Below are 16,511 nucleotides of genomic sequence, written 5' to 3' on the forward strand. Positions count from 1 at the left end.
GGAAGGCGGAAGCCTCCAGTCTAGGGGTGGCTGCAGAACCCGGATCTCGGAGTTACACGTTCTACGGAGCGGGGCGCCGGGAGACGGCAGGCGAGAAAACACGGCGCCCGGAAGCCCGTGCTTTCTTTGACGCAAGGGCTCGAGACGCAGCCGCCGTCGGCCGAACGCCCGGCTAGGAGCGACCCCAGACGGAGCCTCCGGAGTTCCTCCGCCCCCACCTCGCCGGGTCCTGGAGCCGCGGTCCTCCCAGCCGCCCTCCTCGTGGCCATGGAGTGTCCACACCTGAGCTCCAGCGTCTGCATCGCTCCGGACGCAGCCAAGTTCCCCAACGGCTCCCCGTCGTCCTGGTGCTGCAGCGGTGAGTGCGGCCACGGGCCGGCCCCGCCGCGCACCCGAGGCCCCGGCTCTGCCGGGCCTGCCGTCTAGGGGCCGCAGGCGGCCGGCGCGCAGACCTGGAGAGGGGCGAGGGCGAGCCGGGCCCGGCGGGCTGGGGAGGGTATGCGATGAGGCGGGCGCGGGCGGGAGCGGCGGCGGCTCCTTTGTTTCCCGAGGCCCGACGGCCGGGCCAGTGAAGGAGAGGGCCGCGAGGGGCGGGAGTCCGCGGAGGCCTCGAGCGCGTGGGGGCAGCGGCGGGCGGGGACCCTGGCCCGCTGCGCGCGCCCTTGCCCCGCCCTGCCGTGGCCGGGGGCTGTGCCCGTCCGTGTCGCGGGGTCGCCTGTGGGGCGGGTGTCCGGCCCCCGAGGGGCGGCCGCACGTGTGGCGGGGCCCGCACCGCGCTCCTCCGCGGACAGGACGGGAAGAGCGCCGCTCTCCGGGCGCAGCTTTGTCTGGGCTGCGGGGCGCGCGGGGCCCCTCTCTGCCGCCGACCCTAGCCCGGGTTTGCTTTCCCTTCTCCGCAGGCTCGGGCACCTCGAAACCCCGAGAGGCGCTCGGAGCTCGGGCGGCGGAGGTCGGGGTCTTTCATCTGTCAGGAAGGGTGAAGTTTGAAAACAGGCTGCGGGCTGAGAAGCTCGGAGGCTGAGCCAACAGCTGCTTTGGAGGGGACGGCTCGAGTTTGTTTTTCAGACCTTTTGGATTGTCCGAAATTGCGTTGGGATTCCCGAGTTCCTGTGTTGTGAAACAGTTATTAGGTTTATATAAGGCTTTTGAGTACTTAAGCGTTTTAACTCCTCCTGCTGGCCCCCTTGGAAGCCCCAGTGCCCTCTCATTGTCTGCTGTAAGCGACTTCTTAGGATCGCACCGGCCACACGGCTTTGATTACTTCCTGGTAGGGCCCTGGTGCCACCGCTAGTCTTTGTTTATTAGCTTTGAGATGATTACTGCTATCTGGGGTTATATTAATAGTGTACAATTCGAACTGTGCACTTCAAAAATCTTAAGTTCATTTGAAGAAATACAGAAAAACGGCAATGGTATGATTTAGCTGTGACATGTTCCATTGTGGGCCGGAGCTGGGAAGATAGTTTAGAGAATGCCTTAGCACTTTTGACAGCTTACTACTTAAATAGTGATTATGTCCTTGGAAAAAACATCGGTAGGTCCACAGAGAAGTATATACTCTGGGATAAGGAATAGAAATAACTGCGGTTTCCTGGCGTGCTCAGACGTCTGATGCTTTGCTTGCCTTATGTAAAGTCAGATTTATTTTTCTGTATGAAGCCTTTAAAAATTAACGGTTAATTGGTTTCACAGAGCAATATTACAGTTCTTTTGTGAGGATGCAGAAACTTATGCAAATTAGCTTTTACTTGTAAATCTGTCGGAATGTTGAGTATGGAACAACAAATAAGATGTATGGCACTGCTTTACAGATTGGTTGTGGTGGTACATTAGCTATAACTGTAGCTATTGCTGTGGTGCTATAATTATAACTTATTTTTTTTCCCAAAAGAAATTTGAAGAAGAAAAAAAAAAAGACCAAAGTAAACACTAGGAAAAGCCTACCTCACAGGGAAAGGTGGGATTACTCTCGCTCATCTGTAGTAAACTACAGGAAGACAAAATGGACAATTAGCACACTTCGGCATTTTCTAGGTAAAATCTCATCAAACTTAAAAATGGCTTCACTGAGCACATACATCTAAAAAAAGGAAAAGAACTGTGCAAGTGGCAGATACCCTCTTGTGAGTCAGTCTTGCCTCTCTCAGTCAGGGAGTCCACTTGACTGTGAAAAAGAGATGCAGGAAATTGAGCATCTCTTGAGGAACTTAATAAGTTAAAATGGAGCATAACGAGATGTGCTGATAACAAGAATAAACTAGTGTGGGGTGATTTCTCTCCAACGGTTAGAATGGCGTCTTTGCATCTTGCAACAAAGTGTGTCTGACATATAGCTTTGCAAGCCTGGTTCTAGTCACTTGCTTGAATTTATAGAACCAATAAAGCGAGTTTCGCAACTTTGTGTGAGTCCACATTCTGAATTGAACCCATTTTATGTAGGCCTCCCGTCTTAACCTGTTGGCATCCATTTGTTGATATAATCTAGCGTTATTGTATTAAGCTTGATCTTGTTCCTGCGTGCCTGTTGTTTCAGTGATTAAATGATTAATCTGTGAGTCCTTAACTAACTCATTATCTTGGAGTGTTATATAGTCGTATTTTTTTTCTCCCACACTCTTGATTTTATTTTATTTTTGGTTTTTTGGTAGGGGACCAAAAGGGTAGCCAATGTGTTGAATAATACTGTGACTGGGTATTGAGTCTGATTACGTTCTTATTCAGGAGGGGAAAATCCCTGTTTTGGCACTGGGACAATAAAAGTAATGCCCTTGCCTTATTTTCTTTGCGAGTTTGCAATTATACCACAGCAAGACAGCCAAGCAAATTGCAAAATGCTACAACATTAGGTTCTACAGTACCTAATTGGACAAATAGTTCTATTTTCTTTGAGTATCAGTTTCCTTATATAATCTGTAAAAAACAAAAGGGGGTAATACTTTGTATTTACTTCACAGGTTGCTATTAGGATGAACAAGGTAATTTTTGTGTGTGAAAACGCTGAGAAACTTGTATACACTGTTCAAGAGGTCAGAACATCTTTATAAACAGGACTCTGAATAATTAAATATCCAAAGTCCATTAAATGGGGACTAGAACAGACTGGCTTTATGCTGAATGATGCTTTACAGGGAGATACAGAACTCAACAAGATTACAAGAAGTAAGAAGTAATTAAAAATCAGAATTAACATGAGCTTCTTATCCATGGAAGGCACTGTGTGTTAGGTTATATAATTGTGTATTACAGCAGTTCTTACACTTTTTGTGCTAAGGACCCCTTTACACTCTTAAAAATCATTGAGCACCCAAAGAGCCTTTGTGTAGCTTATATCTGTTGATGATATTTATTAGAAATTAAAACTGAGAAAAACTTAAAATATGTATTTATTAATATGCTCACAAATAATAGTAGACCCACTACCCGTAACATAAATTGAGAGTTTATATAAATGTTTTTCAAAACAAAAATTTAGTGGGAAGAGTGGCATCATTTTACATTTTTGTAACTCTTTGTTCAGCTTTATAGAAGACAGCTGGATTCTTATATTGCTTCTGCGTTCAGTCTCTTGAGATGTCACATCAGGTAGCCTCAGGAGCACCTCCACTGCATGCTTGTGAGAGAATGACTGTAGACAAAAGTAACATCTTAAATATTATGTATGAAAATTGTTTTGACCTTCTGGACCCCTTGAATGGGTCCTGGAAACTTTCAAAGGTCCAGGACCACACTTTGAGAACCCACTTGTGTAAGCTATAGTTAACAGTTAGACACCTGCTCATATCACAATAACTTTAAAAAGTTAGCGAAATCCTTAAGGCTAGTAACATGTATGTTTCTGTAGAGACCTGAGGTTTTTGAAATGTATTAGCTGGGAAATAAACCATGGGATCTAGTAGTCCTTTGCTCTCAAAAAAGGTAACAGTCTAATGTAGCTAGGGGAGAGACAGGAAGCTAACTAGTTAGAAGATAGGTCCATGTGGTTTAAGGTAAATGTTGAAAATAGCAATCTCCTAATAACGTAAAGGCTGATTTTTGTCTAATTGTTGCTTAAAGGATTCTAGTTTTAAATGAAAAAGTTTTAAATAAAAGCTAGGGCATTCTCTCAAGCTTTTTGTTATGTGCACATACCAGATTAGTTATTTTCAGAAGCTGGAGGCTTGGGCATTCCTTATTTTTGTGGAAAGAGTTTAACCAGTGGGAAAAAACACAAATTGTTTAAAAAGATGCCCTGAATACAAGTGTTTTCATAACTAAGGAAAGCCAAAGACCAAGCATTTGAACTTGAGGGTTTGGGTTAAACAGCCAGTTAAATTAGAGATATTTAGTAGGATAGGCATGCTAATTTTTCCCTGATTAATTCTTCAACGGGTTGAGAGTCCCTCTTTAAGTTTTCAGTACACACTTGCCCTCATAGTACTCTGCCCAAGAAAAGTAAGTGTAGATCAAGTAAATGTTCTGCAGTTTTGCACCCAAAATTGCAGATAATTCCACCCAAAATACTGGAGATAAACCCTTTTTTAAGAGATCCATTCAGTAGGATGAGGTGTTGATTATTGGTTGTCAGTGGTAATAAATTTGTAATGGACGGATCAGGTTGTGATAAAGGTAAGACATCAACCTTGATGGAGTGATGGGTTATTTTGTATCGTATTTCTCCACAACCTACATTTAACACTCTTGTTTGCCCAGTGGACTAAATTTTCTAAATACAGTCATTGCTGGTCATTAGGTCAAATGCATTTACTGCTTTTTAGTAACATTCTGTGATGAATTTATTAAGTGCCTAACACTTAATAGAGCAATTAGTAAATATTTGCCTAATAAGTAAAGGAACTTTAACTTAGATGTGTCTGGCAGGGTCTTTATGTTGAAAATAAATGCAGAGTGAGCTTTCCCCCAGAATGCTTTCACTAGCCCGCACTCCCAGTATTTTAGTCAATAAATTTTGGCTGGATTGTGAGCAAGTGACCATCTGCAGTGTTGTTATCACAATGAATTTGTGTTCTTTTGGTAGTCTGTATTTATAGATGGGCAGGTGGACAATTTAGTTGTAAATGTGGATGGGGTAGTTAAAAATCAGTGGACAGGTGATAATTTTTTTTTAACATTAATTCTAAAAACTAGTATTTGAGTTTTATGTATCCTTCTGAAGAATTTAAGCTTTTTTGGTAATATTTATAAAGCTTAAGTCAAATGTCTTTCTAGTCTTTCTGCAGTATTCCTCCCCCACCCCATCCGCCAGAATCTTAAAGCAGTCTCAGCTTATTTCCAGAATCTCTAAATGATTGGTCATGGATGTGAAATGTGTGAAATTTAGAATGTGCTCCATGTATGTGTTTTGTTTAAAGAGGCTGCAGTATAGAGATTGAGCTTAACATTTCCTTGTTGTGAAAAAGTTTTGACACATTGATCAGAAGTTATTTCCCTAGTAATATGCTTAATAGTGTATAAAGAACATCCTTCATGGTCTAAGCAGAAGAAATGATGGAGTTGGGGGAAGAATTCAAACTCTTTGGTGTGGTTTCCTGTTATTTATCCTCAGAATAATTTCTTCTCCTCATTCTTTGCTTGTACACCGTTAGCCTTAGACTCGTGTAACAGCCTACTTTGTCCTCATTGAAATTTATGTAATTTCCTTCTCCACTGGAATATAAAAGATTGATTTTGGATCCTTCAAGCTAGATTTAGAAATACTTATGTTTTTATAGTGTTTGCAGCTCAGTGAATAGACCAATGAGTAATTTAGTGTGTAGCTTAGTGAGTAATTTAAATTCCTGTTTTAAAATTTGAGTCCCTCTTCCATCAGGGACTAATTAACTTGTACATTTCCCCTAACCTAACCTGCTCTTTTTTTTCCCTTTTGAGCTTTTTCTGCTTCTTGAGCTTGTTTGTTTTTAATATTTTTCCTTCTTTGAAAACAAAACGTTAGTCTCCTTTGATTAAGCTGCAGTCTCTGACCTATATACATAGAGGTTTGTGTTCAACCAAGGCATTAAAATAAATAGATTTAGTTGGTAGATTATCAGTGTTTGAAGTGGAAAAGATATGCTGTTTAACATGTTTTTATATTTTATGTTTATGCATTGCCTCTTTAGACAGGAGAGCAATTGCATTCTAGGTGTGTTAATAGAGCTTTCCTGGACAGATGGCTTGGAAGGAAGTACTTTGATGGGTTCTCAGTAGGGGCTAGTACTTTTTGGAGGGTGTATTTGTGATTAAGCTTACCTTGATTGACAGTTTAGAATGCTGAGAATAGCATTAACAACAGTAACAGCTTGTTCATCTTACCTAGAATTGTCTTGTGCCAAGACCCCTCAAGATGCTCTGAGATTCCTGTGTAGTGGTTTGTTTTGAGAATGTAGGTAAGAATAGGTATCCTTGAGACTGAAAAGAAATTCACCTAAAATTATTCATTGCAGTTGTATCTTAAAATCTTTGGGGTTGTTGAATGAACTTTGGCTTAGAAATGTGTAGAGATCATCTTTTTAACTGCTGTGAGTCTGCAGATGTGATTACCTGTAGTAATTCCAGATGTTTTCCCATCTATTGGTTTTACTGAGTAGGAGAACTGAGAACAACATAAAGTAACTTCAAAGCAGTTTGCTGGCATTTAATGCTGACTAATTTAATTAATTATGCATTCTTATAGTTTTTTTTGTTTTATTGATTATGAAACTGAGACAAAGCTTACGAGTTGCTTAAGATGCTTGGGGGTGTTAAAGATAGCCCAAAGCTTAAACTCTAATATTGTTCAGACTTTTAGCTTGCTTTTTTTTTTTTTTTTTTTTTAAAAAAAGGAGTCTTCATTTTGTCATTCAATATCTTAATGCTTGACAATTTAATGAATATAAAATGTTTGGAGCACATACTTTAATTCCTTTGAAGATTTTTGATATGAAAATATATTTTAAATTCCACATCTCAAAAATTACTTATTTTAAAATTAGGTATTTTATTACCACCCTCACCCAATTTAATATTGAAAGTACTGGCAAGTTAGAGCAAGGAATTGGTGATATAGTTGGGAAGAAACAACTATTTTAAATGTCAACCTTGTTATACTCAGATGTAATATTTTTGTAAGCCGAAATTCATATTGCATTAGTTCAGACATAAGAAATCAGCTTCCTCACTATAGCTATGGATAAAATGCAATTAGTTTTTGGTTATTTTAAAAATGGGTTTCAGTTATTGAAGTCTCTCCACCCCCCTTGTTTTTTCATTTTGTTTCTGTTAGAGAAGATTCTTCTTGGAGATGGTTTGTTGTAGGGTGGAGGAAGGAGAGAATTCTTAAGGTATAGGATTTTGCATTTGCTTCCAGTAGCTCAGAGGTTATTTGAAATCTTTGCTTTAATCAGTGTACTTTGTTGATTCCATTTAGTTATTCTAAGATTTTCCAATTGTATTTCCTGTAAAAGTTAGTTATAGTATTTAGACCATAAAAACTAATAACTGCAGATCTTTTTTTTTTTTTTTTTTTTTGAGTTGGAGTCTCGCCCTGTTGCCCAGGCTGTAGTGCAGTGGCACCATCTCAGCTCACTGTAATCTCTGCCTCTCGGGTTCAAGCAATTCTCTACCTCAGCCTCCTGAGTGGCTGGGATTACAGGCACACACCACCATGCCCGGCTAATTTTTTTGTATCTTTAGTAGAGATGGGGTTTCAGTTGAACTCCTGACTTCGTGATCCTCCTGCCTTGGCCTCCCAGAGTGCTGGGATTACAGGTGTGAGCCACTGCTCCTGGCCAATAACTGCAGATCTTAAAATAGATTTCCCTTCTTCTTCTTCTTTCTTCTTTCTTATTTTTTCTTCTTCTTTTGAGATGGCATCTCACTCTGTCACCAGGCTGGAGTACAGTGGCATAGTATCAGCTCACTGAAACCTCTACCTCCGAGGTTCTAGCGATTCTCCTGCTTCAGCTTCCTGATTAGTTGGAATTACAGGTGCCCACCATCATGCCTGGCTAATTTTTGTGTTTTTAGTAGAGATGGGGTTTTACTATGTTGGCCAGGCTGGTCTTGAACTCCTGACCTCGTGATCCACCCACCTCGGCCTCCCAAAGTACTGGGATCCCAAGTGTGAGCCACCGCACCTGGCCTCCCCCTTTCTTAAGATACAAGGAAAAGTGTATCTTTTCAATGTGCTCTTTATGCTATATACAACGCAGATGAATTTAGGAAGGCAATTTCAGATTTTGAAAAACTGTTTAAATTAAACTTGGACATTGAAAAATCAAATTTGCAGTTGTCTTAAGTGTTTGTGTTAGCTAGATGCTTAAAAATTAATAAATGCTAGCTAATATAATTTTATAAGACATTTTGAAGAGGGAATTGAGAGTTTATTTTTAAGATAAGCCAGGTTATATCAAAGATATTGTAACCAACTAGATTTTATTTGGAGACTTTGTACTCTGCTTTAGAATCCAGTAGCTCTATCGGTGTGAGCTGTTTCCATTTTTGAGTAGAAGTTTTCTCCTGTTATTTTTTCTTTGTTCTAGCTGGGTTTAAGACAGCCTTTGTAGAAATTGCTTGCCTGTTTATCCTTCACCCACCCTGAAGACTCTTAATTTTATAAACTGTTCTTGTACTGCCTCATCACCAGAAAAAGCAGGGTGGAAATTAACCGTCATATTCCTGCAGGTTTAATTTAACTGATTATAAGAAAGTACAGTTATTGTTTTAGCTTCTTTAAATCTTTGTCCTTGATGACCAAGCTCAGGTTTTTATTTTTGCTTACTTATTTATTTTTTGGAAATGGAGTCTCACTCTGTCACCCAGGCTGGAGTGCAGTGGTACAGTCATAGCTCATTACAGCCTGGAACTCCTGGGCTTCAGTGATCCTTCCACTTCAGCCTCCCAAGTAGCTGGGACTACAGGCACGTGCCATCATGCCCAGTTAATTTCTAAATTTTTTGTAGAGATGGAGTCTCGATGTTGCCCAGGTCTTGAACTTCTGACTCTGAGTGATCTTTCCACCTCAGCCTCCCAAAGTGCTGGGATTACAGATGTAAGCCACCAGGCCGGGTGGGTTTTCTTTTTTAAATAATAGATTTTAAATTGTTCATTACTTTGTTTTGAACATTTGTTGCACAATGCTGGGGTACTATTTTGATTAAAGTTTTTGAAGATGAAGTTGAAATTTCTAGAAAACAAATTTCTGACTTGGAATGTTTCCCTGAGATAATTGATAGACAACATGTTAGAAAAATGTTCTACTATGATATTAGGCATTTAAAAAATAACTGTGCAATATAGAGACTGTGAGACCAACAATTGTAAAAATTGCTGATTGAGCACATTTTAATTTTAGTTGCACACAATAAAATGTTCTTTGGTTTAATTGAGATTAACTCTTATTTCCATAGGAATTATTTTGGATATTAACAGTGAGATACTTTAGCATTGGAGAAGTTGCTTTCTAACAACTGAAGGATCAAACTTCACCTTAAGTGTATGAAGTAGCTGCTAGACCTCAACATTGGTGCTCTGAGAATTTAATTCTGAGAGCTTAAATGCATTAGTTTCATTTTATTCACTTTGAATGTTTTGTTTATATATAGTTTTTTTAGAGCCTCATTTAAAAATATATGTATTTCTAGTTTTTTCCTTTGAATATATAATACAGATTTTTGGGAAAATGTGGGTCATGTTTGAAAATTCTATCTATTGATTGTAAAAAAAATTCTGACTCTTGGTTTTGGTTAAATAATTAGAACAGCTATTTAAAAAAACTGAAATAGTGAATGGTTTTGGAGTTTGCAAGTGCCTGTTTTCTGAAATATTGATTATCTAACCCTCGGGCAGAGTATAAGTGTTTGCCAAGTTTGTATTTCTTTTTTCTATTTCTTCAAAATAAGTCCCATTGATTTTAAAAGAATAAAGAGTTTCCCAGTGAGTACAAGTGCCGTACTTTTTCCCCCTCCACTTTGCACTTTAGTGTTAACCTTTATTACATAACCACAGAGAATGAGGAAGAGAATTGTACAATGCAGGTATTAAGGCTACTGTTCTCCAAGGAAAGTATTTGATGTTAAGAGGTCCCTAAACCTCTCAATTATTTTATTTACTTGTGAGAGGGGGTGCTTCCTTAAATATATATGAGTCTTTTCTTATATTGCTTACACTTGCAACTATTATTTTGAAATAATAGTTGAGTGGTGTTTACATTTATGACCTGATTCATGTCTTTTGAAGTGCCACTACTGTTTCACCATGGACGTGCTTACTCAGGTTGTTGGCAACAGCATGGAATTGCATCAGATCTTGCTGTATTAAATAAATGAAGATATTAGATGTCAAAATTTTTAAATAGTTCATGGCTTTTGTTTTTATTTTCTTTATGATCAGCTTCATAGGGAAAGTTATTTTTGAAACAATTTGAGCTCCTAATAATTTTTTATAGATATTTGTGTCTAGTCTTCCAAAGGCAAAAATGGCCCATTTTGACTCTGATTTAGTAATCTGCTTTGACTTTAGTGGTTTTCAATCCTTCCTCCCACTGTCCTTTCCCCTCATTTAGAAGTAGGAGGAGCACAGTTCCAGTATTTAAAATGAAGATCAAGAGTAGCATAATAGCTTCATTAGGTGTTTTTCACCAAAATAGGTCTGAATAAGTCTGAATTTGTGGTAGAAGGAATCATAACAAATTTGTTTGCTGCATTACAGTTTTTGAGAATATGTTTCACACACATTGTTTCTATATGTTGTTTCCATTCATGGTGAAAGCATAAGGAATCCATTTAAAAATAGAGTAAAATGCTAGAGCCAGTTGGGGGTTGGGGGCAGCCCCTTGGACAGAATTTGCCTCTGTGTGGGAAGTCAGCAGGACCAGATGCCCCTCTCTTCTTTGGCTCTGTAGGTGTCTGAATCTCTTAACATATAGATGACAAATTTTGGCCAGCTTTGAAATTACATTTGCTAGTGGAGGACACATATCATTAACTCTGCAGTGGCAATAAGGAATTCAGTAGGTGCCTGACCCCCAATGATAAACTGCTATTCTAATTTTTATGCTGTGTAATATATTTTAGACTATTTTATAAAAAAGATAAAAATTGAGCAATTTCATGAATTGATATGAGTGTTACATCAATTTACTATTTGAAGATTAATTCATGTTTTCAGAACAGTAATACACATTTCTGAAATATAAAGAGACAGGTAATAGTATCAAAGGGCTTAAAATAGAATTGTAGTCTTCCTCGCCTCCACTCTCAGTCCTGCTGTCCACAGACAATCTCTGTAAGCTCTATTTAGCTTTCTGTCTCATATTTACCTGCATAATTCTAACCAATGCTCTGTTATTTCTTAATTTGCCATTTTTAGGTATTATTCCTTGATATCTTGCTGTGGTAAATGAAGACTTCAGTGTTTGCACCGCTTGCCCTTCTGTCTCTCCACTGCCCAATACAATTAGATTACACATTTTGGTTACTATAGTGATTAATTATTTCTTGTCCAACATTTCATTTTTTCATGAGTTAATAATTGCGTCTTTTAAAAATTGCTTAGTTTACCTTATACACATTTTCTCTTAAATGTTCCTTTAAACCTGTCAGAGGTCTATGAATATAATTTCCAACCCGTACAACGGATTAGATAATCTCCAAGCACTAACTCTTTTCTAAACATCTTTCCAGAGCCCTCTGACCTCTGCTCTCATTTGAAATAGTTGTTCTCCAGGCCTACTACTGGATGGTTTTTATCCTGTTTTTCCCTCTGTCGTTCTCTTATAATATTAGATCGCTTATTTCTTGGATCCCATGTCGTCTTTTTCTTGGTTTGTTTCATTGTTTTGCTGGAGTACATCAAGCTCCCTTCTCACAGGAGGTAAATTTTTTTTTCTCTAATTCCATGGCACATTAAGGGAGGTAAATTTTTGACCCCTTGCAAGTCTGACATTTTTATTTTACTTTTATACTTGATTGCTTGGCTGAATAGAGAATATTAGTAAGAAAATGATTTTCCTTTAGAGTTTTAAAGGCATTGTTGGTTTGTTTCTAGGCTTCCAGTGTTACTGTTGAGAAACCTGGTGCCTTCCTGATTTCCTCCTTCATATACGTCCTTTTATTCTTTTTCCTAGAATTCTTTAGGGTATTCTTTTTATCCTCAGTATTCTGAAATTTCAAAATATGTCTGGGCATGGGTAGTTTTTCTTTTATTTTCTTTTATTTTTAATGGGAACTGAAGGGACTTTTTATGTAGAGGTTCACATCCTTGAGTTAAAAGACATTTTTTTGCATTATAAATTTGATAGTGTGCTCCTCCCCACATGCATTTATATCCCCCAATTTGTTCTTTTTTTCTTTCTGGAACTCTTATTAGTTGGATGTTGGGTATCCTGGGTGGAGTCTCTGATTTTCTTATTTCTTTGCCTTTTGTTTCTAGTTTCTGGTATATTTCCTTGATACTTTTTCTTACCTCCCTTCTGTTGAATTTTGATCATTGTAATTAAAATTTTTAAGAGCTCTTTCTTGTTTCCCGGTCATTTCACATATCCTCTTGCTATTGTTTTGTATTATCTTCTCACCACTCCAGCAGTTCAGAGTGGGTTGGTTTTGAAGTTTTGATGTGCTCCCTGTGTGGTTTCTATTTCTCCTGAGTTCATCTTTTTCTTTTTAAAGTGATTGTTTCAGATTGGAGATTTTCTGTAAAGATCTGTTTTGTCTTTGTCTTTTCATATAACAGTGAACTTTTTCATATAAAAAGCTTTGTAACTGGGTGGAGCTTGTCCACAGTCGGCTTCACTGTGAGGTGGGGAGCAAGTCACTTTCTTCTTTGGAGGAAGACACTCATATCTGTGCTGAGAATTTTTTCTGGTACCATGAGTTTTTTGGTCTTCTCTCTGGGAGGTGTGCACCTGGCCACTCATGTTCTGAGATCAGATTGCAGAAGTTCCATGACTCAGTTGTCCTTAGAGCCCCTAATCTCATGTTCAGTCCTGTCCTTACCTGCTGCCTGCTGTGTCCCTGTACCTAGAGCTCCTCCCATCTGCATTCTTCCTGGCTGACACAGGCTGTAGCTTCCTCTGCACTACTAAGATTGTTACTGCTCCCCTAACTTCTTTCTCACTTCCAAAAACTTGTTGAAATCTTTTGTCTGCTTTGGTTACCTCACATGTTCTTTTTATCTTTGTGGGTTTGTATCTGTTTTTTTCCTTTATTGTCATTTAAGTGAGTCTTAGGTGGGAGAGGAGCTAAGTGAGAATTTGTCTGCCACGTTTAGTTTGGTGTCCATTTTTAAATGTATGTCATTTGTAATCCAGTTTTTAGGGCAAAATGTTTTGCCCTGTCAGAAATGGATCTTATTAGTTACTCAGAGTTAAATCATGGAACTGAAATTTTACATTATTTGAATAAAAAGTTATATTCAGATTTACCTTCTCTGATAAACAGAACAAAATATTGTTGCTATTATCAGAGTTAGCAGAGAAAATAGGCAAGCCAGGGGGTTCGACCTTGCTTGGAAAGCCAGATCACAGGCCAGACTTTGGATAGATGTATGCCTGTGAAAGAAAGTTGTAAGGTCATTGGGACTACTGTAGTTAATGCGTTGTAATACTTTTATTGGACTAGTTCATCGTTCGTTAATGAAGGGAAGTTAGTGCCAGGTTTGTAAGATTTTTGGCTCTGTACATTGGTAATTTAACCTTCTCCCTTGTGTTTTAGTTTTTAAAAACTGTTAATTGGAAGAACACAGATTTTTAATCTCAAAATTTAAAAAGACTTTTGATTTTGATATAACTTTACACTCAGAGAAGCACTGCTAAGAATAGTACGTAAAAAGAACTTCCGTATACTTAGATTTGCCAGTCGTTCACATTTTGCCTCATTTGTTTTATCATGTATATGTGTACTCTCTGTTTATATATTTCCCCTAATTAATTTACAGATATAACACTCCTTTATCCATAGTTTTGTTTTTTCTCAAGAACAGGTCTTTCTTTTCTTTTCTTTTCTTTTTTTTTTTTGAGAGGGTGTCTCACTCTGTCGCCCAGGCTGGACTGCAGTGGCGCGACTTCAGCCCACTGCAAGCTCCACCTCCCAGGTTCATGCCATTCTCCTGCCTCAGCCTCTCGAGTAGCTGACACTACAGGCGCCCACCACCACGCCCCGCTGATTTTTTGTATTTTTGGTGGAGATGGGGTTTCACCTGTTAACCAGGATGGTCTCGATCTCCTGACCTCGTGATCTGCCCACCTCAGCCTCCCAAAGTGTTGGGATTACAGGCGTGAGCCACCGAGCCTGGCCAGGTTTTTCTTTTCAATCAGCACAGAATATTGGTCAAATCCGGACATTTGATACTGATAGAGTGCTGTTACCTAATGCACATTCGATCTAATCAAGGATCATGTGTTATATTTAGTTGTCATAACTCTTTAGTTTTCTTTCATCTCCAATAGTTCCTCAGCCTTAGTTTTTCATGTCTTGGCTTTTGGCTTTTTTTTTTTTTTTTTCCTTAGTCTAAACCCACAGCCAACATCATAATGTCTTGGTATTTTTGAAGAGTTCATTTCAGTTATTTCATAAATCATGTTCTTCAGTTTGAGTTTTCAGAGGTTTCTTCATGATTAGATTCTGTTAATGCATTTTTGGTAGGAATACCACAGAAGTAATATTGTGTCTTCTCAGACATCATATCAAGAATTGGTCTGTCTTGTTTTTGGTGATACTAACTTTGATTACTTTATTAAGGTAATATTTGGTAGGTTAATTGGCTATAAAGTTACTGTTTTCTCCTTTGTTATTAAGAAGTAATTTGTGGGAAATGTTTTTAGATTATGTATATACACTGTTTCTTACCAAAGTTTTATCCAATAGTTTCACATCCATTGATGGTTCTTGCCTGAATCAATTATTAGTAGGATGATTGCAAGGTGATGATTTTCTGACTCATAATTCTTCTACAGTTAGTTAGTTTGCATTCTACTATAAGAAAGAACTTTCTCTACTCACTATTAATTTGCTTACTTAATAAGGACTCATTGTTTTTTTTTTTTTATTCTAAGGTACTCTTATTATTTATTTTGAGGCTCAAATTAGCTTATATTTGGCTGGTGGGAGCACACTTAAGCTGTAATTTGTACACACGCTATCATTCTTTGAGTCCTTTCTTACTTTCTGGCATAAGATGTTCCAGGCTCATCTTGTACTTAGCCTGTTCCAGCCTTGGAATTAGCCATTTCTCCAAGTAGCCCTTATTCTTTTTGGCTGGGAATAACATTTATAAACTAAAATCTCTCAGCACAGTAGAGCTAAGAAATATAAGTAAATAAACAAACAAACATATCTACATCTGTTTATGTCTGTGTGTATTTGTGTGTTTATCACCATGATTTTATATTGATACCAAAAATTTCATTCAACACCACAGGCCTAGTCTTGCCCCCTTCCATATTTGTAACACCTTTCTCCAACAGTAAGAACCTGGTTCCCATTATCTATGAGTATGTACTCATTTGCTCAATTCTATAATCAGAGAATATAGTTCCAGAATTGTAAGAACCATACCATTGTAAAGAAAACCCCTTATAACTAGAGTTCAAACTTGTTTACAGTTCTTTTTGTCTGTATACAGACAACATAAAAAGTACTATGTTAAAAAGTTACTTGGTTTAGTTTTAGTCTCCCTTTTAATACACTTATTTGACATAAAATTTGTTCATTTGTTTGTGTTTGATTTCTATTTTAGATTTTTTTTTTTGAGATGGAGTTTTGCTCTTGTACCCAGGCTGGAGTGCAGTGGCACAGTCGCGACTCACTACTCCGCCTCCCGGGTTCAATCGATTCTCCTGCCTCAGCCTCCTGAGTGGCTGGGATTACAAGCGTGGGCCACCATGCCTGGCTAATTTTTGTGTTTTTAGTAGAGATGGGGTTTCACCATGTTGCCAGGCTGGTCTAGAACTCCTGACCTCAAGTGATCTGCTCACTTTGGCCTCCCAAAGTGCTAGGATTACAGGTGTGAGCCACTGTGCCCGGCCCCATTTTAGATTTTTAAAATCTCATCCTTACTGATTTTATTTTGCTTTTTGAGTATATAAAACATTATCATGGTTCCAAAAGTTAAAACTATACAAAAAGCTGTACTAAACAGTGTCACTACTAATGCCTGCCACTTATTCCTATCCACCCCCTGTAGATAACCAATTTCATTAATTTCTGATTGATCTTTCCTGTGTTTCTTTTTGTAAAGAAAAGCAGATGGGTATTTTCTTTTTTTCCTCCCACAAAAGATAGCAAACTAAATACATTCTTTTGGACTTCGTTTTTTTCATTTGGCTGTATATCCTGGATGTCACTCCATGTTTGTAGGAATTTTCCTTATTCTCTTTTTTAAAACAGCTTCTAGTACTTCATTTGCGGATGTGCCACAGTGAATTCAACCCATCTCCTGTGTGTGGGCATTTAGGTTGTTTCCAATATTTGTAGTTACAAATAATGCAGCAGTTAATACCCTTGTACAAAGATATTTTTGTATTATCAGGTATCTTCAGGGAAGAACATACAAAAAAATTA

At 38.5% G+C, this 16,511-nt stretch overlaps 1 protein-coding gene across 5 annotated transcripts in view; it reads left to right on the forward strand.

The window, feature by feature from the left end:
* Positions 1–63: 63 nt before the first annotated feature.
* The window catches only part of USP3 (ubiquitin specific peptidase 3), an 87,446-nt gene continuing 70,998 nt past the window's right edge, over positions 64–16,511 (forward strand). For 3 of the 5 annotated variants that reach the window (XR_012091504.1, XR_012091505.1, XM_038010048.2), the window contains exon 1: positions 64–358. Coding sequence is in view for 1 of the 5 variants with exons in the window: in XM_038010048.2 (XP_037865976.1) it covers positions 268–358 (91 nt within the window). In the remaining 4 variants the exon portion in view is untranslated. Of the gene's footprint in view, positions 359–813; positions 1,268–16,511 lie in introns of those variants that run through there. The other 2 variants (XM_038010049.2, XM_038010050.2) reach the window with 2 other exon arrangements.

Source organism: Chlorocebus sabaeus, chromosome 26 (genome assembly GCF_047675955.1).
Source record: "Chlorocebus sabaeus isolate Y175 chromosome 26, mChlSab1.0.hap1, whole genome shotgun sequence".
Classification (NCBI taxonomy): Eukaryota; Metazoa; Chordata; class Mammalia; order Primates; family Cercopithecidae; genus Chlorocebus; species Chlorocebus sabaeus.